Genomic DNA, 25,830 nt, shown 5'->3' with positions numbered 1-25,830 from the left:
ATAGTCGCATCCTTTCATATATATTTTTATTGCCTATTTGGCTGGACGAGATCACAGTCCACTCGGATGATTGAGCCTATAGACATCATCAACGTAAATGTCGGCACCCATCCAAGAATTTACCAGCGGTCTTGGCGTTTAGAACATAATGAGTTGAATATTTAATTTGTGAGTATTTAAACGATTATAAATTTTCGAACTTGCAATAATAATTAATTTAATAAATAATATAATTTTCTCTAACATACATCTCTAACTTATCCGTATCTTTAAAAACCTATTAACTCAATTTCTCAATTTATCGTCTTCCTTGTTGATAAAGCATTATTTAGAAATAGAAGAACACGACAAGTCAAATTTACCAGCTGTATGCAAACGCCCCGGGATCAAAAATAAAAAGATCGAAGATCTAATACAAAATAAAATAATAAAGAATATACACGGTCAGTACACGGCAATATTTCATGACAACGTTATTGCCTTGGTAATGAAACATGCGTCCCGCGTGAAAGCCGCATGACAAATGACGTCCCTACCAATTTGTCGAGGATGTTATAGGTGCTATCAGCAGGATACTCTTACTACGCATGTTTAATAATAATTAAAGATGTTACATGTGAGCGTGGCCATGTGTCATTTATGCCTCATTTGATCGCTCTACAGATGAAGTTTAGCTCACAAAATGTTCACACAGTGTTTTTGTGAGTGCTAAAGGTAGTTTCTTTTTGGTGAGAATGGGTTATTTTCTGGTTCAATTACAGTGATCTCCTTTGTTTTCTCATAATCCGTATTCCCGACACAAAACAATAACTTTATGGATCGAAATTAAAATAAATTGTACTCTTCTTAGTGTAAAAGTAGTTAATATCCTGTCTATAGTCGTCGTCGCCAAAAAGAAAAGACGCGCGAGATGCCTGTATCGCGCGATGCGACTATGCCCATGTTCAATTGCGGAGGTTTTTTTATACCGGAGAAAATCACCGGTTCCCCACCCGCGCGGTGACTGGGGTTTGTGGGAGTTGAACCTCACTAATAACTCCTGAGGCTCACAGCCGGCGCCCGACCCCGGACTGGGCCGGAACCTTGTCGGGATAACTGAGACGGCGGGACAAGGTTGACGCAAAGCACACTCACGAGCATCCATCACGTCGTACCCCAGATGCCAGGCCGACAGCTGCCGGCGACACGATCACCAGCTCTCTCGGTGTACTCGATGGTGCCGCACTTCAACTTCCTCCAGAGCTTTCCGGGGAACGCGGTCTACCTTCACTCGGCTTTTCATTACGGTAGTTAGTTTTTGCTCCACGTGTTAATATACAGATAATTAACGTAATTACTGATGATAGAGATTCTTAAATAAGCACCTTCAATCACCTTCAGAATCTAAGCTCAGAAAATGGGATAGCCGTTATAATTTACAATTTTAATCTTCAATTTTTAACGACTTAGCACCATTTGGGCCGTGAACTCGTCTACCAACCTGGTGCAATCAAAAATATGTTCATTCTTTTTATTGAAAAAAGTAGTCAAGAGTTTCTACCATTCATTTCAGTGTATTAGTAACGATAACGAATGTATTGATTTTAGATAAGGGGCTTAAATTAATGTTACCGGTCAAGTTCCGAGCATACATGTTAAGAAACAGATCACGTATTTAAATTAACCTATATTTCTGACTGACCAAGAGACCCGTTAAGGAGAGCGCCGCCGGCACCCGAACTAATTAAGAGTGACGGTATTTTGATTAGCTATTTATCCATCTAACAGGACTCTGTAACTGACCGTATTAATCCTTCGTCCTAACGTCGTTTTAATTAACCCGACCCGTGTTATCTAGTTTTAATACACTCAGTTGCTTAATAATGTTTCTCATTGTTTGAATAATGGAATGAATATTTGTTTAGTTTTGTTTCTTTAGGCTGTAATGTTTATTCATAATCTATGATCGTCTGCCAAACATCCGAGATGTATTAAGCTCTCAACCTGTTTGAAGTGGCTTGGGTTGAAAGGATATGAAGCCTATACTATACTTTTCGCATCAGAGTCAGGCTCTCAACAATCTGTTACCAGAGGATCCTCAGCTACTTCGGTCATATTGCCCGCCGACAGTCAGATAACTTGGACAAAGTGATTGTCACGGGCAAAGTAGAAGGAAAGAGACCCCGCGGCCGATTACCTAGCCGTTGGTGTCATCAAGAAACCGCTCTAACTGGGTTGCCAGTCGCAACCGCCATTCGAGCAGCTGAGGACCGGACGAGATGGAAAGAGCTCACGAGACAGGCAACGGTCAAGTTTCAGGGACACGACCTTCAGCAATGAAGAAAGCGACGAAGAAGAAGAAGAAGAAGAACTATACTTTCATCGAGCGATGCAACTATGTCTAAGTTCAAAACTGGAGGAAATGATTTTTGTAAGGAAATTCACTTTACTTAAAACGTGTTGACAAATGACAAACGAGACGAGGCAATCGATCATACTCATAAAGCCTATTATGAATTTACATGATCACATAGCGTAGGTACGTTTCCGTCAGTGGGAAATAAAGTACCTGACTCAAGTCTCGATTACTTTATTTAGTCATAAAAAAGAAAGAAACTAAAGATACGTAAGTAGAGATGGTGTTTTTTTTTTTGATATTTTGTTGATAACCTACAATATTAATACCGTAGATACAATAATGCAAAACTTAAGTTAGTTAAACAAACAAATTTTTATTACCTTGGATGATGGTTATTTATTAAAACAAAATATATCTCTATCGCAAACTTTCCCTTTCTAAAAAAGGCTATCTCCTAAAATATACATAATAATAATAATAATAATAAAGCCTGTTTATTTCCAATCCATAATGATAATATATTACATGCGATTTAATATCTAAATATACTAGGGTAGAATTTCTTTAATTTTCTTTTATTCGCTAACGTTGCTTTCTCCTGTATCAATGATCGGAACCCCTTCTCGGGTAAAGGCCTCCTCCAGCTTCTTCCAAATTACTTTGTCCATGGCTTTCCTTATCGCTTCCTGCTATCGCTTTTATATCGTCTATCCATCTTTTTCTAGGGCGCCCTCTTCTTCTTTTTCCTCTTGGTCCTTTCCACATAGTTGTCTGTAATGTCCATCTTTTGTCTGTGCGTCTTGCTATATGTCCTGCCCACTGCCATTTCTGTTTTAAAGCATATTGTAAGGCATCTATAACTTTAGTTTTTTGTCTAATTTTTTCGCTTTTTACTTTTTGTATTTTTCTTATTTTTAGTACGCTTCTTTCCATTGCTTTTTGACATGTTATTAGTTTATTTTTTGTTTTGGTGCTGAATGTCCACGTTTGGCATCCGTATGTAAGAGTAGGTAGGACACAGGTATCCAACACAATTTTCTTTAGGTAAAGGGGGAATTCCCCTTTCAAGATTTCCTTCAGGGACCAAAACTTTTTCCAACTCATGTTGATACGCCGCTCCACCTCTAGTTCTTCATTATTGTCATCGAATGATAGTTGTTTTCCCAGGTATATGTAATTGCTCACATATTCAAGGGGCTTTCCGTTCAAGTATATGGCGTTAATGTAATCATTAGTAACTATTTTTGTTTTATTTTCGTTCATTTTGAGGCCCACCTTTTCGCTTTCTTCATTTAAACTTGTTATCATTCTTTCTAATCCTTTGCTTGTTTCAGAAAATAAGACAATATCGTCTGCGAATCTGAGGTGTGTAAGCCGATCTTTGTTAATTCTAATCCCTTCCGCCGGCCAGTTAAGATTATCATATCAAAATATACATAGATTAAGTAAAAATTCCAAATAATGTAGCAAAAAAGTTACTAATAACACGGCATGAATAACTTCCACCTACTTGGGAACGAAGTAGGGAAATAATTTCAAATATACCATTTTAATTAATCTAATATGCACATACTATCTTGTAGGTATCTATGCAAGATAGAACTTATATTATGAATCGCACGAACGTGTGCGAGTGCCTTTCGCACAGTAAATCACTGGTAAACTGGTGCTAGGACCTCTTGTGAGTCCGCACGGGTAGGTACTACCACCCTGCCTATTTCTGCCGTGAAGCAGTAATGCGTTTCGGTTCGAAGAGTGGGGCAGCAGTTGTAACTATACTGAGACCTTAGATGTCTATGGGCTCCAGTAATCACTTAACACCAGGTGGGCTGTGAGCTCGTCCACCCATGTAAGCAAAAAAAAAAGATTTACGTCTCATGTCTCATTGCAATAGAAACAAAAGGTGGTTGTGATGTCTGTGTAAGTAGCAACTTAACACTAAATGGGTCGTGTGATCATTCACCCATTTAGTCCAATACAAAATATACATAATTCATAACGTAAAATAAAAGATACATCTAACTGAAATCATCATTACCTATCTCTTTGTAATTTAAAGCAGATTTTGAAAACCATCACCATTAGGTTACTTACTGAGAAGACTCGACAAACCATATCTTTAAAACTAATTTTAAAATAAATAGCAATGTCTTTTAATTCGCCTCGAAGCTAATGGTGTCACTGAGTGACTTTGTTATATCAATTATTTTCCCTTCAGAACAGAATCACTCATGAGTAGCTGGCGAATGTCAATAAAAAACAACATATCTCCTCCTTATAAAATTGATAGTAATCGCGGGCTCATTACAAAACTTTACCGCTTGATTGACAAGCCTCAAGGATCGAATAAAGATGCATTCATGCGTAACATCACTTCGATACTACTGCCTGAAACAAATTATCTATATATTAATACGTGAAGCAAAAACTTTGTATCCGTTTTTACGAAAATTGCGCGGACGGAGGAGTATGAAATTTTCCGCACTTATAGAGAATATTGAGAAGAAGTGCACAATGCTAATTTTTTTTTTAAATATTGCTTAAAAGATACATTAAATCAATAAAGAAAACATTGTACACCTACCATGTATTTGACACACACACACACACATATACTCTTTGTTTATTGCACTGAAGTATTGTCAAACTTTTGTTATTGCTTAAAGTCTGTAGTCAAATTGAAAATAGGTTAGTATTGTTTATCTTTAATATTACGAGTATTTATCTATAGTGTAGTCTTGGCGAAAACTGTAACAATAGGACCATAATAATGTTGAAACTTATAATTTCATTTATTTATAGTCGAATTTCGACTACTGCGGGACCACTTGTTTAAGTAAAATGCCAATTGTTCTATATCGAGTAACGAAAATGAATACATACTACGTAATCGTATTTTTATTGCAACTAAAAAACCTCTTAAGTCACAAGCTACGTAGCTTTGATTAGGCCGAGAAAACTCATCACGGTGTCATAAAGCAAACTCCCATCAGAGGAAGTTAACGAGGTTCGATTTAATAAAACTATTTTATTAAATTACATGTCTGTAGCACCGTTCAGTGTGAAGCAAGCCGACAATCAATGGGCTACAACGAGAGCTTGTTACAGCCCGACGCTGCGGGGTTTCCATTAACTTAATTTCGAAGATAAAAACCTTGCACTTGCCAAGCCATGTTTAACCTTTGAACCGATTGTAATAATGGTTGGCGAATAACTTCAATTAACTGGTTTTTTTTATTCAATACAAACGGCCCGCTCCGGCTCCGCTCGAGCCTTTAACAAAAATTTCAACGATATTTAACGTTGTTTTATTTTTTTAAATAAAAGAACACTTATTGCGGCATAGTTAATATAATATAATAGTTAGACATATGCTGTCGCGATTCTTTTTGTAAATAATAATGTGTTCTACAAAGTCGTGGTACATTATTTTATTATATCATCAATAGTTTTCGTAGGGCACGCGATGTAAAGAATATTTTAAGTCATTTTTTTACACCTTGGGTTGCTTTATTGGAGTTTTAGTAAGAATCCCTATTTTTTTTTCAAACAAGATTATAGCCTATGTCACTCGGGAATAGTGTAGCTTCCAAACAGTGAAAGAATTTTTCAAATAGGTTCATTAGTTTCGGAGCCTATTCAATACAAACAAACAAGCAAATCTTTCCTCTTTATAATATTTTAGTATAGATAATTTAAAAGCCCTATCGCATTTTGTAGTGCGATTCACGTACGCCTCTAAATTACTAAGGTCAAACACGGATCGATCTCTCAATTACATGTGGCAACAACGAAACGAACTCAATAACATTAAATCAAACGTGACAATTGACAGCACTATCACATTCCTCTAGATTACGGGCACAAAACGATAGTTATCTATTGCTTGCTAGTCTTCAACATTTTTTTCGACATAACCGAAATACACATTGACACCATCGGCGCACCTACTTTGAGGTGCGTTGCGGTAGTGTGTTACGGACTTTAGAGTCAGCAACACAATTAAAATAGATTGTAATAGAGAGGTAAGTAGTCTAAGAAAAACACGTACTCTTATTTTGATATGCAAAACAGCATAGCTAGCATGCTAACGTTTTATCGCCGACATAAAGCTTTCAACCCTTTCCGGCATATATGCAAGTGCGAGCGATACGGCAACATATGAAGCGACGATAAAATTTAGCATGCTAGAAATGGGCAGATGGCACTGTACTACGCCATATGTCAAACGACGTATTGTCAAACGACAACTTTACAAAATCAGTGTAGCAACTTTTAAAAATCGTCATATCGTTTACTTGACAAATTTGAAGCACGAACTTGTCTTAGATTTCACACATCTAAATCACATCATCTTTGCACATAAAAATATACTTACTTTCTATTAAAGTATAAATTCTACAAATAATTACATAATACTCAACAATAATTAAAATAAAATTAACCAAGAGCGTTTCTCGATAAAACCTAATAACATTAAAATCTTCTGGGCAGCACCAAAACCGTCATGTTTAGCGGCCAGATGACATCACAATGGCACGCATTTTTTGTTGACGTTTCATTTCCACGGGTTTCATACTTCAGTGATTGACACTGAACATTTGTGAATTCTACAACGAAGACCACCCAAACCGCGAAACATTGTTATTGAGTTGAGTTGAAACGCTTTACGATCGACGAATCACAAGTGTCAATGGTTAGATAGAGGCAAACGGGTCGCTAATCAAATGTGACAGCTAACTGCCACCGACATGTCATTGACGCTGATACAACTTGATACGGTTTAATTAAGATCAGCGAACATCGTGAATTAATTGAACTGGTTTTGATTTCGTGTTATTCGATAATACGTGTATAGCTTCGGTATTGCAGATCCCAGTTTTTGATTTGTAAGAGTATTTGTAAACGAAACCCTATTGAAATCTAGCATAGGCCTTATTCTGCATATCCTATTTATTAAAATACTAGCGACCCGCCCTCGCTTCGCTTCGTACATATTAAATTTTATTATTGACTAGCTGACCCGGCAGACTTCGTAGTGCCTCAATCAATAAATAAAAGACCTAAACTTTTGTATAAAATAAACTTAAATCAAACAAAAGGAATCCGTCCGACGGAGGACACATCAAAGGTAAAACAAAATTGCTATTTTTATTAAATTCCGATCATTTTCATATTTATCTACCTTTTAAACTTTCCCTGGACTTCCACAAATAATTCAAGATCAAAATTAGCCAAACCGGTCCAGCCGTTCTCGAGTCTTAGCGAGACTAACGAACAGCAATTCATTTTTATATATATCGATAGATTATTATAATCATAAAATACATTAGGATTCAACGGCTGGAGATGTAGCATAAAAATACTAACGCTGTCAATAACCTTGGCAGGCACTGTCGCTCTTGTACTGACACACCACCGCCGCAGGTCCTAGAGCAAGGACTCCATCGACCCCAAACGCTCCACGCGTAACCTGAACTTGAAGGTTCCGCTGTTGTCATCTGTAATTTAACAATTAGATACATCAGCTTCTAAAATCGAACCCCCTATAAATTAGTTTTCAACTGAATACGGAAAATACTTTTTAACTTGTGCTAAGGAAAGATTCAGAAGTATTTTGATTTTGACTGTCAAATCATCAATATAACTACATATTTCAATACAACTTAAAAAATAAATAAAAAATATTTAAACTGAAAGCTGCAACCTCTATGAGCTTTCGTAGATAAGTTCTACAGCCTTATTTATATCTGCCGCAAAGCAATCATGTTCCGGTTTGAATGGGGAAGCTCATAATCTAATTAAATCAAGAATTCAACTTTATGCTCCAGTGACTGCACCCAATAACAAGCGTAAACTAATCAGCTACCCAAATAAAAACGAACATTTTCTTACCTGTGTCGGCGCCATAGTTGTTGTGTTATTTGTTGTTGAATCTGTCATAACGATTTGCAATAGAGCAGCTATCCTGAAAATTAAAAATGAAAGTGCATTAAAAAGCTGACTTGTGAATCTTAAAACTTAGGTGCCTCGTTGGCATAGTAGCTAAAGAGCCTCACTATTGTACCACAATTTCCGAGACTATCGGCGTTAGTGTCTTTACAAAAGGTTACATCCGAGGTCTGTGTGTACTGGTCCTAGATGTGTCTCACAGAATAAATACAACAGGACGTGACTGTCGAATTACAAATAGTCAGACACTTGTAGCCTAAGTAAAATGAAGACCAGACCTCACTCAATATCCGAAAAATTAATGTGACGACGATCTCCTCCAGTACTACGTCTACTTTCATCAGTTATTTTATTAAGTGAATAGATAGTATAATGTTAGTCAGGGTTCAAAATCAAGTTTTAAGACAGGTGCTACTACGTTTTAATTTGAAATTTTCTTGCGCAGATACGGTAGGCAGCAAGTTGGCTCTGCCCCTCTAATTACTGACGTCCATGGGCAACAGTAACCACTCAGCTGGGCCGTATGCTCATTTGCCTACAAGGGCAATAAAATAAAAAAGAGACGTAATTATGTACCGCATTTGCTTTCGTGAAAACTTAATCGTAGAGCCAATCTGATTTTTTTCATACGTTATTGAACAAAACAACGAAATCTCGGAAAAACCGGCATGCGTTAAAAGCCACCACTTCAAAACTTATTGACATGCTATTTGTCAATCATAAGCAAGGAAGAGCCGTGCTCTATGTAATACGTGAAGTAGTTCAGTAGATATGGCATAAAATTGCTATTTTGATTACGATTAGAGTTCAAAGCTTGAGAAGTGAATTTTTTTTTGCCCTGGCAAGCATACGATCATACGGCCCACCTGATGGTAAGTGGTTACTGTCGCACATGGACGTCAGCAATGGCAGAGTCAATCCACTGCTTACCGATTTCAACTCTAGACTAGTTGAAATGGTCTCCTCCACTTAGTAGTACTAAAACTAAAAAAAATCACCCTTAAAGACGGTTCACGAGACACACAATTATGTGTTTTTATTGTGTGAATTGCAGTAATATCGATGGGAACCGATCGATGTTGTTTGATTACTCATCTCTACTAACAACTCCATAAATGTGACATTTGAACTCAGTATAACTTGTTGTACCAACACATTATTATCTCCCTAACTCTGTTGTGACTGGCAACATTCTCAGAACATTATTGTCTGGAGATAAACAGACAAATGTTCAAGCTTAAACCTAACGGATAGACGCGTGGGTGATTCTGACACTGATTCACTTTGTTTTTCAAATTGCTTTCCCAATTTGGAGTATTCGTTTTTTAGGGCTGATAAGGTTAGCACTACTATTATATTTAGATATAATGAAAAGAAAATGTAATTGAAAAGATGTTTCAAAAATATTTCGGTAAATGTTCACCTAAAATTTACAATTGAAATCCTTATACAACGAAAAGTAGAATTCGTTGAACAAAAGTATTATAAAAATGAAGAATTATAATTATAAAAATGAAAAAGAATTATAAAAATGTCTCATCGATGGATAATGGTCGCATTAAATATAACGATAGACTTTGTGTTTGAGTCGAATACTCGCTGGCATGAAAAGTACTTAGTTATTTGGTTCGACCTAGAATATCTCGTCGGTCTGTAAGACCTGACTAAAGTTCAAGAGAAAATGGGTAGTAGTGTTCTTTACGTGCTTCGATCGAAAAAAGGCACTTACTGCTATTAGGGCATATTGAATGCCCGCACAGTTAAGTAGCGCCATATTGCCTATTTTTACCGCAAAGCCCATTTTAGTTTGAACGGAACAACTATAATTAAAACAGCTGATACTTTAAACTCATATCTTATTATAACACGCTGGCATTCATGGTTTGGCCTACGGTAACAATTTTACGCTAGAAACTCGTTAACCCATATCAATAGTGCATTAAATAATTTATAAAAAGCAGAAGTTAATAAGGTTGTTAGTAGCTACTAATAGAAGAATAATAATACGAAATAGCGAATATTTATAATTGGTCAAACATTTTAATTCTTGGACGATGTTTGTTAAATAAAAACTCGGAAATCTGGTTCGAAATGTAAATAAAAATGCGAGGCAATGTAAGATATTAAAGCACCTTAATAAACAAATCAAGCGAAAGACTCCACTCCACTCCAATAAAATAAATCATAAGTCAAACGACAGTGACATAAATATTTTCAGTAATAATATATCATAAGCATAAATTTTATCTCATATAATATCTAATTGTTATTTATTATTTTATGGTTGTAATTGTGTCTTGTCGCGCTTTAACGAAGCTATGCAATAAATCAATGATAACTGAGATAATTTCTGCTATATCACGTTAATTACCGCTCTATTTTAGGTTTAAATTTGTATTCAAAACGGTAAGCCAAGTTCAACTGAATTACTTTATTTTAGAAAAAGATTTTGATTCAGTTTTTAGGTGCGGATATTTGTACCTTCGACTTTCATGGTGAAACTTACTACAAAATGCAACGGTAATATTGCTGTTGTGTTAAATAAAACCTTTTTGTTTTTGTTTTTAACTAGCAACCCTGTAAAACTGCGCCCACGCAGTTCTCACCGCATTGCGCAATCTGACATCTCTATTAGACGTCCATAGGCCATATTCCATTGGAGAGCTACACTCCACATTAAAACGATCGAACGACTCTGTAAAATCCCTAATGAATGTCTTAAGTGGTTTATTAAGTGCTGATCGCCGTTATTTTTATGATAAAATCGTTCCGTCTCCGAATGTCGTGCTATGAGAATGGAACGAGCATCAGTAATACGAGGTTTTTGGCTGCCTTTGTTGCGACTTTTCCCACGCAGGAATCGATTAGTAAATTTAATCAATACTAATTCAATATTAACTTCGAATCGATAAATAATTTCGCTTCTCAATCAAGATCTATATATTGCGGATCTAAATAAATTTCCAATACTTTAGTGGAAAATTTTACTGGTGGTAGGGCCTCTTGAGTCCGCACGGGTAGGTACCACCGCTCTGCCTATTTCTGCCGTGAAGCATTAAAGCGTTCCGGTTTAAAGGGTAGGACCTTAGAACTTATATCTCAAGGTGGGTAGCACGTTTACGTTGTAGATGTCTATGGGCTCCAGTAACCACTTAACACCAGGTGGGCTGCAAGCTCGTCCACCCATCTAAGCAATAAAAAATAAATAAATAAATCACTAAAAGAAAAAGTTTTTTTTTTAAGTATACCGTATTAGTACTTATTAAAAGAGAAGTAAGTTCTTACAAATTTACAACAGTGGACAAAGCATCTACAAGGTATCTGCTTTACAAGGATGATTAAAACAAGCTTATCTTCCAATAAAACAAGCTTATCTTTTGGAATTTAATTTAAATGACACAAATAAGCAGTGCGATCAGAAACAAGGGAACTGTTACAGCTTACACTGACGTCATAATAATTTTGTTGTTAGCTTTTACAAGACATTGACAACAATACTGGCCAATCTTTTTCTTCTTTCTGCCCATAATCCACTTTAGGTGGGTTCAGTGCGGGTGGGTCATGTCCTCTTATCATGCTGCATAGGGATTTGTCATGAATTTGTTAGCATATTTTCGGCACGGTTTATTTTCATGACGTGACATTGGCCAATATAATACTAACATTTTCATGAAATAAGACTCACTGAAATAAAACTATAATTAGACATCGCAAGATTCATTCATTGTTATCTGCGCATTCTCTATCTCGTGCAATATAAATCAAAATAAACAAGGGTCATTAATCTACAGTAAAGTTAAGATAAACATGTCAATATTACTAATTGGATTTATAGAGACCGCGCCGCCGCCGCCACTACCACACAAATATAATTACTCCATGTCTCCTGTAACACAGTGACACATTAGCGATGCAATTTTAGAAATGTGAAAAATCTATTCTTTTTGTTGCTCTAAGTGTTTGCACAAGACTCTAATTTTCAAAATGCAAATGGCGTTATGGATCTTGAGACGTAAATCGGAACGCATGACTGCATTCCGGTAGAAATAGGTAAATAGTATTATTACCTACCGCTGAGTGCTAAATAACAAACACTCCTTATCCTCAGTAAATAGGTACAATTGTTATTTGTAATTCTGACAAGATAGTCGAATTTCCGGTACTTTGAGTAACTTACAAAAGTTATTAATAAGTACAAGACAAGATTTATTGTTGAATATATTATTCTCTAGCATATTTTGTGATTCCTTGACTCTTTCACTCTTTCTCTTTCTTTCTTTCTTTTCTTTTCTTTTCTTTGCCTCATGCAACTATACTCTATAACAATTACGAAGTCCCATGAGCTACTTCGATAAGGCTATGCGTCATGATAATCGCCTTATCGTTGCCGCCGCTGACTACTCCCCGAATCCTGATCATGCAGGAGCCAGTCACCGTCGACGCCCTAGACACGTCCTTACGGATCCATCAGATCCAATAACCTTTGCACTAGACGCCTTCAGCTCTAGGAGCAGGCTTAGGGACCTCGGTAACCGTACTCGTCGAACTCGACAAAGAGTTCGCCGTGCAACCTAACCCATGAATCAGCTCGCTGAGTTTCTCGCCGGATCTTCTCAGCGGGTCGCGATTCCGATCCGGTAGTAGATTCATTCGCGAAGCAGCTACTCTTGAGCTGTTAGGTCTCCTTCGGAGGCGCTCGGGTAGCTGTTAGCAAATCCCACCCCTCCTGGCTGAGCCTTTGCTCGCCCACCTGTCCTGGTGAAACTGGAAAGGCCTCCGGGCCACCAGTAATCCTCCAATCATAAAAAAAAAAGTCCCATGAGACAGATGTTATTATTATGTTATTGTGTGTGTCAATTAATTGTATAATGATTTAGATTGATTGTGTAGTTTTTAAATAATGTTGACGACCATGAACAAAAAAAGCGAAACGTGAAGAGTTAGGTTCTAAGAAGTGTCAAAAGGGACTTCGTATTTGGAATAGAGAATAGAGAGTTCTTACCCATTAAACACCTTAAAAAGGCCCTTTTGGTCTATGAAGCGATGTGGTGACAAATTATTCTATAATATACCGAATATACAGAACTACTTAATTTCAAAGAATAACACTTCTAATTCTAAAAACACTTTCTAATTAATTTAAATCGACTTTTAAAATAACAATTATATAATTAATTATTTATACATATGTTTACATCCTGCATAAGCATATTTCGATTAAAAATATCATTTACAAATAAAACATTAAAAATTAAAACGGTGATACGAACTCGCCTAATGAAAATTACGAGTTACAGACATTTATATTCGCAAGAGAACAATATTTAATGTACCTAAAATTTTAAACGGATAGATATTGAACGACATCTTAATACGCACAATGGTTATTTTGCAAAGCTAGTTTTGTCGATGCGTAAAATCGTTATCGTCTATCAGCTATCACTGAATAATAGCAACGATTCATGTTATGAATTGTAACGATTTAACACTGCTATATACAGTTACGACTTGTTATCGAGCCGGCTTCGAGCTGTCGCTTGTTAGCGCTTGACATGACAGCAGTGAAATTGCCCACTTTGCAAGAATTCTTACAATGTAAGCGTGTATTTAATAATGCAATCCCTTCCTCGTGAGACTTTATAACACAATGATAAACGAACCTTCTCTTTTATTGCTTTTATAGGCGGATGAGCACACGACCCGTCTAATCGTAGATAATCACTATCATCGATATCAGCTATGCTAGAAGCGCAGTCAAGATTCTGCCAATTGCAAATAAATTTTTATGTTGCATTTTTAAGCTATTGCATAGCTTTTATCGCGGGCCTTGTGCGCGGCGGAATCATGAAATTCCGTAACAAAAAAAACCTTACACCCCTCACTCCGCCTACCGTGTAGCTCGCGTTCAACACATTCACACGTTGCGCTTGTGTAGTGTTTGTGGATAAGCACGTGGCGTGACGTTACACTGCATGCGCATTATGAAAAGTCTGCCCATCTCTCTCTCGCGCGGTCTAGCTTATGAGTGTGAAGGGAACAGTTAAGGTTTTGCTTTTATTAATGTTTAATATAGCGTGGTCTTGTTTTATTATTAAATTATTATTGTCTTATTATAATTGCGTAAGTTGATAAAAAATGCTATGCAATAGCTTTACCGCAGTTCCCGAGTGCCACACGTTTTTTTTTTCTTTTTAAGTTTCGAATATTGCTTTTTATTCTTGTTGGCTCACTGAATATTGGACGCTTTGCTGTATCAATCGTGCTTTATACACAAGATTTATCAGTTATAGTGACAAGACCAGCTTAATGTATCAATGTCATTAAGAAATCAATTTATGTCCCAAAGCCACAGGATGGAGTACACCCTGCCTTTTTCTGTCGTGAAGCAGTCTATCGTTTTAAGGGTAGAACAGCCGTTAAACAATTGAGGCTTGACCATGAGGCTTAGATCATGTTTCAAGCATGATTGGCAGGATTCACGTTGATACCTATGAACCCTGGGAACCACTCAATAGCCCGTGAACCCGATTACCTATCTACGCAATAAACAAACAATTCATAATTAGACTTCCAGCAAAATAAGAAAATCATTAATTTTATTATCTAAGATATCAACTACAAGTATCGTCATACCACGTTTTATAATCCACTGACATTTAAATAACCGTAAAATTTACGAGCTCCCAAAGTTTCTTTATTTTTTATTTTTTTTTCATTTTTTCCATTGTGACTCAGCGCGTGCTCCCGTGAATACCATGTGATTTCCATTATTTACATTTCGAAGGACCATCGAATACCGTACAATAGGTTACCGTTCGACACAGTACAATAATATTTGTAAAGGACGAACAATGTCGGCGTAATTAGTATATTGTTCGGTTTTCTTGGAGAGAAATGGAAATTTTATATGCATTGAAAATATACTTACCTATCCCGTTACGTGGAAGAGTATTTAAATCTATGAAATATGTGTACGCGTATGTACCTAAATAATGTGTAAATCAATTTACTTATTTATATATAATTAAGGTATTCAGTAAACGACTGCAAAACTAAGATCTTCAAATCATCAACAAATGTTGTTCGGAATTTGAATGTTTTCATTTTTTTTAAATCATTAAATTATCATCGTTAGCGTGACTTATTCTTTTTGCACAGATATACATTATTAACGCTATCCAAGTACTAATGTCACTACGCTTTGAATTCATAAGTAATAACTTTTAGCATTGTATAATTTAGTAGTGACAAAAATACTTTTAAATGGCACTTTTATAATATACTTTTTTGCCGATGCTAAGGTCTTTTTCTGAACTTTCACAGGTTGGTACCACCGCCCTGCGTATTTCTACCGCGAAGCAGTAACATGTTCCGGTTTTAAGAGTGAGGCAGCCTTATTCCTATAAAACTGAGGCTATCTATAGCGACTATAACTCATATCTCAAGGCGGTCGGCATTAGCATTGTCGATGTCTATGGGCTTAGATAATAACTTGACTCCAGGTGGGTTGTGAGCTCGTTCACACGTCTGAGAAATAAAAAAATAATACGTACATAAGCTTAGAATGTATTGAAATAAAAAAAAAACTACACTCTCCTACTAGAATTACAAAATTTTAGTTATAATTTAAATAAAAGCAGGTGCTATCGTTAAAACAAAGCAGGCACAGCATTAACTCCAAATAGCCCATCGTATTAATCTCTAATATTGCATTCTTAAAACCATACAATTCGATTTTATTAATGAACGAACAGGCGCGTGCATAAATAGAAAATTTCACCGTTATACCCACTTCCACGGACTAGAATGTTATTTAATAAATTTTAACTAAAACCAGATCACCGAGCGTTAACCCTAACAATTCGATATCGTTGCGCACGTACGCATCCTCGTAAAATTTACCATTCACTCAAATTTATTGGGTATCGACTTTATTGTGCAGTTTTTAAACCAACGTAAACAAGCTAAAAGCGTTCAAAAAGTAAATTCCTTTTTAGTTTCCTTCGCACAGACCAACACACAGTTTAAAAAAACATCCTTAACCATCGATAATGCTATTAAAACGTCACATGCTCCGCTAATCAGCTGTCAACCTTGATATCTTATTTGGCTTTTTTTTCTTGCCACGCACTTGCAATCATTTTGGAAATAAGCTAGGATTATCGATGATGCTATTAAAAATGTTACTCCATTTCATTTTATTTTTCAAATTAGACTATGTTATGAACTGTCTATTATTTTTACCTGTGTCTATAGACGCTACAACAATAATGTGAATACCGTCAACTATCCTCAAACGCAATGTAGATTTATTTGTGTTTGTTTAGTGACAGAAACAGGCGGAATTGCGCTACCAGTCCATACGGGATAACGACCTGCGCTCTCTCGAGACGTGTCATATGATTTGTTACATTACAAATAAAGGCATAGATAAAAACAACCAACACGTCAATTGTATGGCACTATTATCTGTGGTCTTCGGGAATGGTTCCCACACACCCTGTATACATGTAATGTTGCTATATTTGTGATAAAATAAACATGTCGGTCCGTGATTTGTGCGGTGCGTTGAAGTGTATTAGTTTTGATTAATAACAAACAACGGTGCTTACAGCCGGATTCTCAGATAGCACACGAGCAATTTTTTTTTTTATTACTTAGATGGGTGGACGAGCTCACAACCCACCTGGTGTTAAGTGGTTACTGGAGCCCATAGGTATCTACAACGTAAATGCGCCACCCATCCTCAGATATAAGTTCTAAGGTCTCAGTATACTTACAACGGCTGGCCTGCCCTTCACGGCAGAAATAGGCAGGGTGATGGTACCTACCCGTGCGGACTCACAAGAGGTCTTTCTTACCACCAGTAAAGTTTTTGGGTATATAAGCTACATTAACTTAGCCCCTGCTTGTGACTGATATAGGTGGCCTGGCCCATGTCAGTGAAATTGATGGTATATGACGGTAGTGATCAGTACCATCAAATGGGCCATGCATGCGCGAATGGTTTCGATAACAACAACAAAATATTAGAATTTGAATGCAATCGTACAAAATTATAACGAAAAAGTAAACTAGCTTCATCGAAGTAAATTGAGAATATCAACAGTGTAATAGAAGAATTAAATATGCCTTGTTAAGGATAATTCAAATATTACTGGTCATAAATAATATTTAAATGGGAAGCTGCTAAATTTGTAATGAAAAAGAATCATCAAAATTGGTTAGCGTTGTAATTCCGTTTAACACATGAAAAAAGTACATTAAAATTGAGAACCTCCTCTTTTTTGAGGTCATTACTTCTACTTCTATATCGTTCCCTTACTACTGAGGATCGCGACCACATATGACGTTCTTCCACTGTGTTCGATCATGGGTGGCATGGACCGCATGGTACAGACTACCACCAAGTGCTTCTCTTACTAGATCTGACCATCTGGCTGGTGTTCTACCTACGGCGCGCTTGCCCTCTATGACGCCTTCAGCTCTAACACTAGGAGCAGGCATAGGGACTCTGGTAACCGTACTCGTCGAACTCGACAAAGAGTTCGACGTGCAACCTAACCCATGCATCAGCTCGCTGAATTTCTCGCCGGATCTTCTCAGCGGGTCGCGATTTCGATCCGATCTTGAGTTGTTAGGTCTCCGTCGGAGGCGCTCGGGCAGCTGTTGGCAAACCCGCCCCTCCTGGCTGAGCCTTTGCTCGCCCACCTGTCCTGGTCAAACTGGAAAGGCCTCAGGGACACCAGTAATCCTTCAATCATAATTTAAAAAAAAGGCTTGCCCTCTATGCGACCCGTAATTATGAGCTTCTCTAATTCATGTCTGGGAGACCGCATGATATGTCCAAAGAAGCTCATAACACGTTCCCGGCAGATGGAAGAGAGCCTTTTTCGGATGTTTAGCTGCCTTAGAATGGACTCGTTTGTTCTCATGGCCTCTGTCATGAGGTCATTAACAAATTACTAAAATCTGACGAACAGAATATAAATATCGCATAATTTACATACCAAAACAAATCCCACAGAAACTGCCCGTTCTCCATTTTAATACACTATAAACTTTTACTGACATTAAATTTGAACTTGTCTCTAATCATTTTAATATACGTTAAATAAAAATGTTTATAGTTTCTGAAACGTCGTGTTTTAAAAATATGCCACTTTTTATGTCCATAGTTTATGGCGTCACGTTACACCTTGGCTGATAATTTTCACCATATCGTTGAGAACGATAATTTTTCATGTTTCCTTAATTAACGTGTGCCTGAAACAATAAAAAAATATATATTTTTAGTCTATATTTACCATCCACCGTAACTAAACGTTAGCACACCATTTTTATAACAATTTAGAAGAATTACAAATAATCGAAAATTTAGGAATTTTATCAACAAAATAATTATTCCCTAGCTTTCACTACTGCAAATTATGCCGCGGTTGATTCAATGATTGTGGAGATTAGTGTGCATAAGCGCTCAAATAAATATATAAAGGTGTTTATATGTTTTTTGTACAATCATATTATATATTGATTTGACTGGAAAACTGCGATCAATATATCAATTCATTGATTTAAGACACAGACGTACTTATAGATAAGACAATGGCTATCTGTTTTGTCTTCCGGCTTGCGTTGCTGAGGATATATTAGTCACAAGACACACTTTATTTAAAAAAAAAGCCACCATTGTTATTTGCCTTTAAATCTCCAAAAATCGCTTGCTTGAGGCTTGCGAGGATGGTGCAAATCATATACCGCCATGACCGAAGATCTAAATTATTTTTTTTACTAGGCTTAATCATACATTCACAAATATAATATAGATGTTTAATTGTTACTATTTTTCCTTTTTTTTTCTTTCTTTTTTTCTACCTAAGCTGATGATAGCCTTGAGAGGCTATATCAGCTTCACCCTAACGTTTGTAGGTGAGCACACAGGGCTCAAACCGTAGATATGCTAACACTGACCCTAGCAAGAGCAGTGCTTCGCAGAATCTACCACCGGATCGGAAACGCGACCCACTGTGAAGATCCGGCGAGAAACTCAGTAGACTGTGTCTGAGGGTTAATTTACTCGTCGAGCCCTTTGTCGCAAGCGGCGGGTTCGACGAGAACGATGACCAGATATTTTTCCAGCACGCGTTGAATTATATTGTTTTTTTTTTATTTTTTTATTGCTTAGATGTGTGGACGAGCTCACAGCCCACCTGGTGTTAAGTGGTTACTGGAGCCCATAGACATCTACAACGTAAATGCGCCACACACCTTGAGATATAGTTCTAAGGTCTCAGTATTGTCACAACGGCTACCCCACCCTTCAAACCGAAACGCATTACTACTTCACGGCAGAAATAGACGGGGCGGTGGTACCTACCCGTTCGGACTCACAAGAGGTCCTACCACCAGTAATTACGCAAATTATAATTTTGCAGGTTAAATTTTTATTACACGATGTTATTCCTTCACCGTGGAAGTCAATCGTGAACATTTGTTAAGTACGTATTTCATTAGAAAAATTGGTACCCGCCTGCGGGATTCGAATACCGTTGCATCGCTCAATACGAATGCACCGGACGTCTTATCCTTTAGGCCACGACGACTTCAGACAAACATTCATGACTGTTATGACAAACATTCGATAAATTATTAATTACTATGTCATTCTTTACGAACAGCTCTAACATTTTCTTTGATTTTTCGAAAATCAGCCACAACGATTCTATATTTAACATTTTAATTTAATTACATTACATAGCATTGGATTCAAAAGAAAAATGAAATTTACATTAGTCGTATAATAAAATCAAACATGCAATTAAATCAGTTTTAGGGAATGTTGTGTCAGCTTCATCGTTTTTTTCTGTCGCGAATCAACCTTAGCTTGACCGTACGTTTTGGTAACTGTTTTCATGCTATTCAAATTTCTACCTTACGTCTCAAGGTTTTGGCGACATTCCTAGATATCAGCGAGCTCTTAGCAACTGAATACCCGAAAGACAGTGAACTAATGTGTCCACCTACCACATCAAACCACAAAAATCACATTAATGAAAATTCGAAATAAAAATAATCATTCGATATCGCGTTTTTATCTCGTCATAATACTATTTCAGAAGTTTTCGTGTCATTTCGCAATGACAGTGATCACGAGTACTGTAATGTATTGGAAACGTCGGAATTAATAATAATATAATGAAAACGTCTACGATTTGTAAAAAATCGATAAAAGAAAATAAATACAATCATTTCCTTATCCCGATGATTCTAGTCATGATAATAAACGGATGTTATAAAATTTTTGTCTTTCAAACTAATGATAGTATATATTAACTAAGAAACAACATTAAGCGTTATTTTTATACTGCTATACAATTAATTAGGCATGAGTATTTTAACAGCTACATACAAAATGTACTTAAGTACTTCGCAGTCTGTGGATACTTCCAATTATGTGTATAAATTAATGAGTTCCCATTCTTGTAGTGAACGGAAGTACTAAGATAGATGCAAACAACGGCGTTCGTAACACTGAGTCATTTCATGCTAAAGCTATCTATTCACTGAACCCTTTCTACCTTTTTGGTATTAAAGCCAATTTCGTCTTCTTCGGCCAATCTCAAAGATCTTATTATATGTTTATGGGAGACTTATTAAACTAGCTTTCTGTGTGTATCACCTTTAAATAATATCTATTATCGGATAATTTGGTACAAATCACGCAAAATAAACTCGATTACGTGAATGACTGCAACAATCTTCATAATAATGTACTTGTCGGTTATACGAAAATAATTACAAATTGCTTGTCACCCATATTTTGATATTTATAAAATTGATATGACATAAAATCCAGAAAAAAGCACCGATAGATGCTACCTTTTGAGTCACGTGAAGCTTATGATGTAACAACAATCCAATATAATAAATTAGAAAAGATATTTGCCTATAATTAATACACAACTCATAAGATTGTAACGTGCAAGCCTTAAGTTTTATGCGAGGCGTTTTTCTGTTTCCTGAGCCTATTTTTTAGTTAAATCAAATATCCTATTGAGACGAGAAGTCATTGTCGGATTACCGTTGGCTATCAATGGGATTAATCCAATCTCAATGTCTATCAACCCATCAATATCAAAAATGCTTTATTGATAGATGTGGCTTCATTTTTCTCGCAAGCTTATGGCTTATCAGATTTCAAACGTTTACTGTTGCTCATAGATAGTAAGTTTTAATACCGACAGCGAACACAAAACACAAGGAATCGCCTCCGCTAAAACACTAAGAGGTAGTTCACTAAATACTCAATAAAAATTTAAATAAAAACAAGCTGCGATTCCAAAAGAACCCGATAACCACTTTACACCCTGTAGGCCAAGAGCTCGTACGCCCGACTACCCAAAATCTTAAAGATAAACTATTGATGCATAATTTAAACACAAAATAAACACTTCACTTTCCAAGTTTAATTTTTTTTTGTGGTTCTGCAAAAATGATCGCAAAGCAGACGTCTCTACTATGAAAGCATATTAGCGAAGCACGCCTATAATGTCTCAGCCTATTAATTTATAATATAATTATGCTCTGCCTGTAAAATGTTCAGAGAAATTTATTAGTGATATTTCATTCGAGATACCCAAGAGGACGATGTTGTAAAATATTGAGTTCCTTAACCCGATTTCGTAGTTCTAAAACAAATTGTGTTTTACATGATAATAAAGGTATTCTTTATTCTCAAAAGAATTACATAAATTGACCTAAATGAGAACATTAAAATAGTTATAATTAATTCAGATCGTGCAGTACATATGACAATAATTTATAGTAACAACATGCTATGACAATTATTTACCAAAAACTATAAAGATTATTTTCTTAAAATGTATAAACATAATAACAATAATAACGATTTCATTTACGATATATAGCATTATAATATTAAAACTTCCATAACTCATTGGAGCGATCTTATCACATTCTTTTAACAATGACACCATACGCCACCAAAGCAATGTTCATATTAACTTGGAACGCTGAATACATATGACCATAACAGGTTTCCGGATTTCGATTTTACCACGTCTGCTCTAGTAGACAAAAGAAGAAGTTACACTTCAAAAGTAATCGAATTAATCTATAACATCTACTAATTTCATGGTAAGAACTTCATACATTTAATGCGTTTCTTCAAATCATACAGTTATTTTTTGTGTGTGTTTTTAAAAAAAGTTTTATCTTCATTAATACTTAACGAAATTTCGATGAATAAATAGACATGCTTTAACAAAAACCGACTTCAAATAGAAAAAAAAGATATTCCAAAACAAAGGAATATACACTAAAAACAATAATCATCGAAATCGGTTGGCGTGATATTGAGTTATTCATCATATTTAGATTTATATGGTTTTCTCACGGATACCACTATCAGAACTGGATTAAATTGTAAATAGGAACACACGGAAAGCGTCAGTTTTCTAATAAAAAAAGAATCATCAAAATCGATTCACCCAGTCAAAAGTTATGAGGTAACAAACATAAAAAAAACATACAGTCGGATTGAGAACCCCCTCTTTTTTTGAAGTCGGTTAAAAATCGATTAAAATTACTTTAATTGATTCCACTACTTTTTGAAGTCACAATCGTCATGTGTATATTAGCGGCTTCGCTTCGTAAGAACTGAAAATCACGTGAATACGTCAAAATTGTACTTTAATTAAAACTTGATAAACGAAAGAAAATGCGAATCGCTTCACATGGCCGCGACATTATCTCGCTCTGAGTCAATAAACGAGACAAATATTGTGCGACGAGTATTACCAAACTATTACGACATGTAACCTGCACTGTGTCAGTGTGCTAAAGCGGATAACCTGTTATCAATTTGTAAACATAACGTTACATTTCTCGCCCGCTTCGTTAGCTCGCAACTTCACATCCATTTTCCTGGATACGATAATTTTTATGAAAACCTCTAAGGTCATCGATTTTAATAAGCTTTAAAAAAAGTTTAAAAAAACTTATTTATTTTTCTACTTATTTATTTTACAATTTTTAGTTGAATTTTAATTTTTTCAATTTTTTTTTTTTTAATAGTGAATTGTCATCGGTCCTTATTAAGTATACCAAATTTCAAGTTAATCCGATGTTTTGAAGGCGGCAAAAATCATGTTCAAATATTCCGTTACAAACATACATACATACATACGTCTGAAGCTAATAAAAGCGTATTAAAAATCTAAATCACATAATTAATTCCTATTTTACGAGTTAAATCTCGCGTTTACTATTTCGGACGTTTCTAATACTGCTGTTTTCGTTGTGACGGACAATGACGTCATCTGTCGACATTTGAATATTGTGCTAAGCTAAAAACTATCTTTTTTTTATTTAATTATTTGCACTCAGAAAGGGCACTTACATACGCATCATCTTCACAGGATCTTCAATAGAAACGAATGAGATGAAAATAATTTACGAATCGCGAATATCGTACAAAATACTGCGCTGTATGTGTATATTGAAAAATATGTAAAATCAGCTTACGACTTGCATGATTTTTATGCGACTCGCCTAATTTTACCATACTATAAAAATATTTTCCAAAAGTTCCACATTTGGAACACGCTTATTCTCTAACAAACAAACAAATCGAATTATAGACGTTTTAAACTAGTAACTAAACGTATGGTAAATTCAGAAGTAAAAAACAGGCCATTTACCAAATCAAAATCTTAATTAACGTGATTCATGAACTAAGCTATTCGTTTGATAAATGAAGATGTTTCTAATATCATGAGTGACAAATACACGAGACGATGTAGCGTTGATGTCTTTAATATCATAACGACTCCAATTAAAGGTAGTGGAATTCTTCGGGGGCCTTTAAACGGTTTATGCGTTATTTATTTTAAGGTATGCGTAATGAAAGCATTTTGGACGGAGCGCCGAACAAATATGTCAATTCTCGAGGAGCTAAACGTCAAGACCCGTCTATCTACAATCTGCATGCAGCGTCTCCTCAAGTACTTCGGACACGTGGCCCGACAAAATCCCGAGAACTTGGAAAAATTAATAGTTGTAGGTCACGTGGAAGGAAAGAGAAGTCGAGGAAGATTGCCAACCAGGTGGACGGACATTATCAAGGAGGCCACAAACACCAGCGTCCCGGGCGCCATTAAGCAGGCCGAATGCAGGCAGCATTGGAGGAAGCTGGTGCAAAAACTGGACCAAGGTGGTCACGACCCTCAGCAATGAGGAAACGACAGAGAAGAAGAAGAATGAAAGCATTCAATTGACTATGTATTAGATCCATGTACTAGATAGAACCTGATATTAGATGAGACTAAACAAATTTTTAGGACTAATTTTAGTTTGGTTTTTTTTTTCAGAACTCACACCGATTTACTACAATTAATATTACGTGATTAATTTAGATTGTTAAGTATTTAGCAATCTTAAATTTAAATTCTTCAAATGAGATGAATTATCTTAATCATTCTTATTCAAAATTATTACTGGCTTATTCAATATATTTACAGAGGGAAGGAAACGCATAAAACTGAGATCTTAGAACTTATATCTCAAGGTGGGTGGCGCATTTACGTTGTAGATGTCTATGGGCTCCAGCAACCACTTAACACCAGGTGGGCTGTGAGCTCATCCAACCAACTAAGCAATAAAAAAAATAAAAAAAGTACTGCTGACTTCTACTTGCTTCTTCTATGCTACTTCGAGAAGAACAATTCGTTTAATTTCATTAGATAAGTGATCGAACTCACAGCGAACCTGATGCTAAGAGGTCATCGGAGCTTCCAGACAGGAATGCCGAGAGCTACTTTCAAAAATCAAACTTATAGCGAGACGCCCTGTTTTTTATTGTTATTACAAGCTCGCATGTACTTCTTTCAATTGATAAGTAATCACTGTTGCTCATGGACATAAGCAATGCATAGCCAAACCGGTGTCCACTGAACATGATCACCGGAACTGAAGATACAGATTTTACAAGATCAAATGCTCTGCGACCAATAATCGACTTTTTTTTTTCGGGGGAAATCCTCATAGACTACCTCCGCCTGAGGAAAGGTGGAGGGGAGTGCCGGACTCATACCGGCTAAAACTAACCCGGTTTCTTCTCATACGTGCGCGTGAGGCCGCGGGAATCGAAATTTTTCCGCAGCCCCACACTAGTGCTGGCCCGGTCTGTCCAGGCCTCGTCTCCTGCATGGGGTAGTGACACGTTCAGTTTTTTAATTTTTTTTTAATCTCCTCTAATGCGACCCAGGCCCTCTATGACTTACAATTTGGTTACCATGCAATTATGAGACTACAGGTTCACGTTTAGTGGGAAGTGGTATTGAAGTTTTGCTGTTCATAGACACAGCTCCATAAAGGCTAATGAACTTCCTTTTGGCTAGCAGCGATGACGATATTAACCTTAATTTATTTAAGATATTCCGAGAGCCGTAACTCGTAAACACGTCAATACGCGATATAGCATCAGCGGTTGCAATAAACGTTCAAACGAAGATAGAGTT

At 36.2% G+C, this 25,830-nt stretch overlaps 1 protein-coding gene across 2 annotated transcripts in view; it reads right to left on the bottom strand.

The window, feature by feature from the left end:
- The window catches only part of LOC101742424 (thrombospondin type-1 domain-containing protein 4), a 90,009-nt gene that overhangs the window by 62,555 nt on the left and 1,624 nt on the right, over window positions 1–25,830 (bottom strand). Inside the window, exons 2-4 of one of the 2 annotated variants that reach the window (XM_012696559.4) lie at window positions 18,301–18,556; window positions 8,234–8,306; window positions 7,721–7,839 (exon numbers count right to left, since the gene is read on the bottom strand). In XM_012696559.4, the coding sequence (XP_012552013.1) occupies window positions 7,721–7,839; window positions 8,234–8,306; window positions 18,301–18,335 (227 nt within the window). In that variant the 5' untranslated portion in view covers window positions 18,336–18,556. Of the gene's footprint in view, window positions 1–7,708; window positions 7,840–8,233; window positions 8,307–18,300; window positions 18,557–25,830 lie in introns of both variants that reach the window. The other variant, XM_004933331.5, reaches the window with a different exon arrangement.

This window comes from Bombyx mori, chromosome 19 (assembly GCF_030269925.1).
Source record: "Bombyx mori chromosome 19, ASM3026992v2".
Classification (NCBI taxonomy): domain Eukaryota; kingdom Metazoa; phylum Arthropoda; class Insecta; order Lepidoptera; family Bombycidae; genus Bombyx; species Bombyx mori.
Note: the sequence above shows the minus strand (reverse complement) of the source record. Positions and strands in the feature narration are given on the sequence as shown.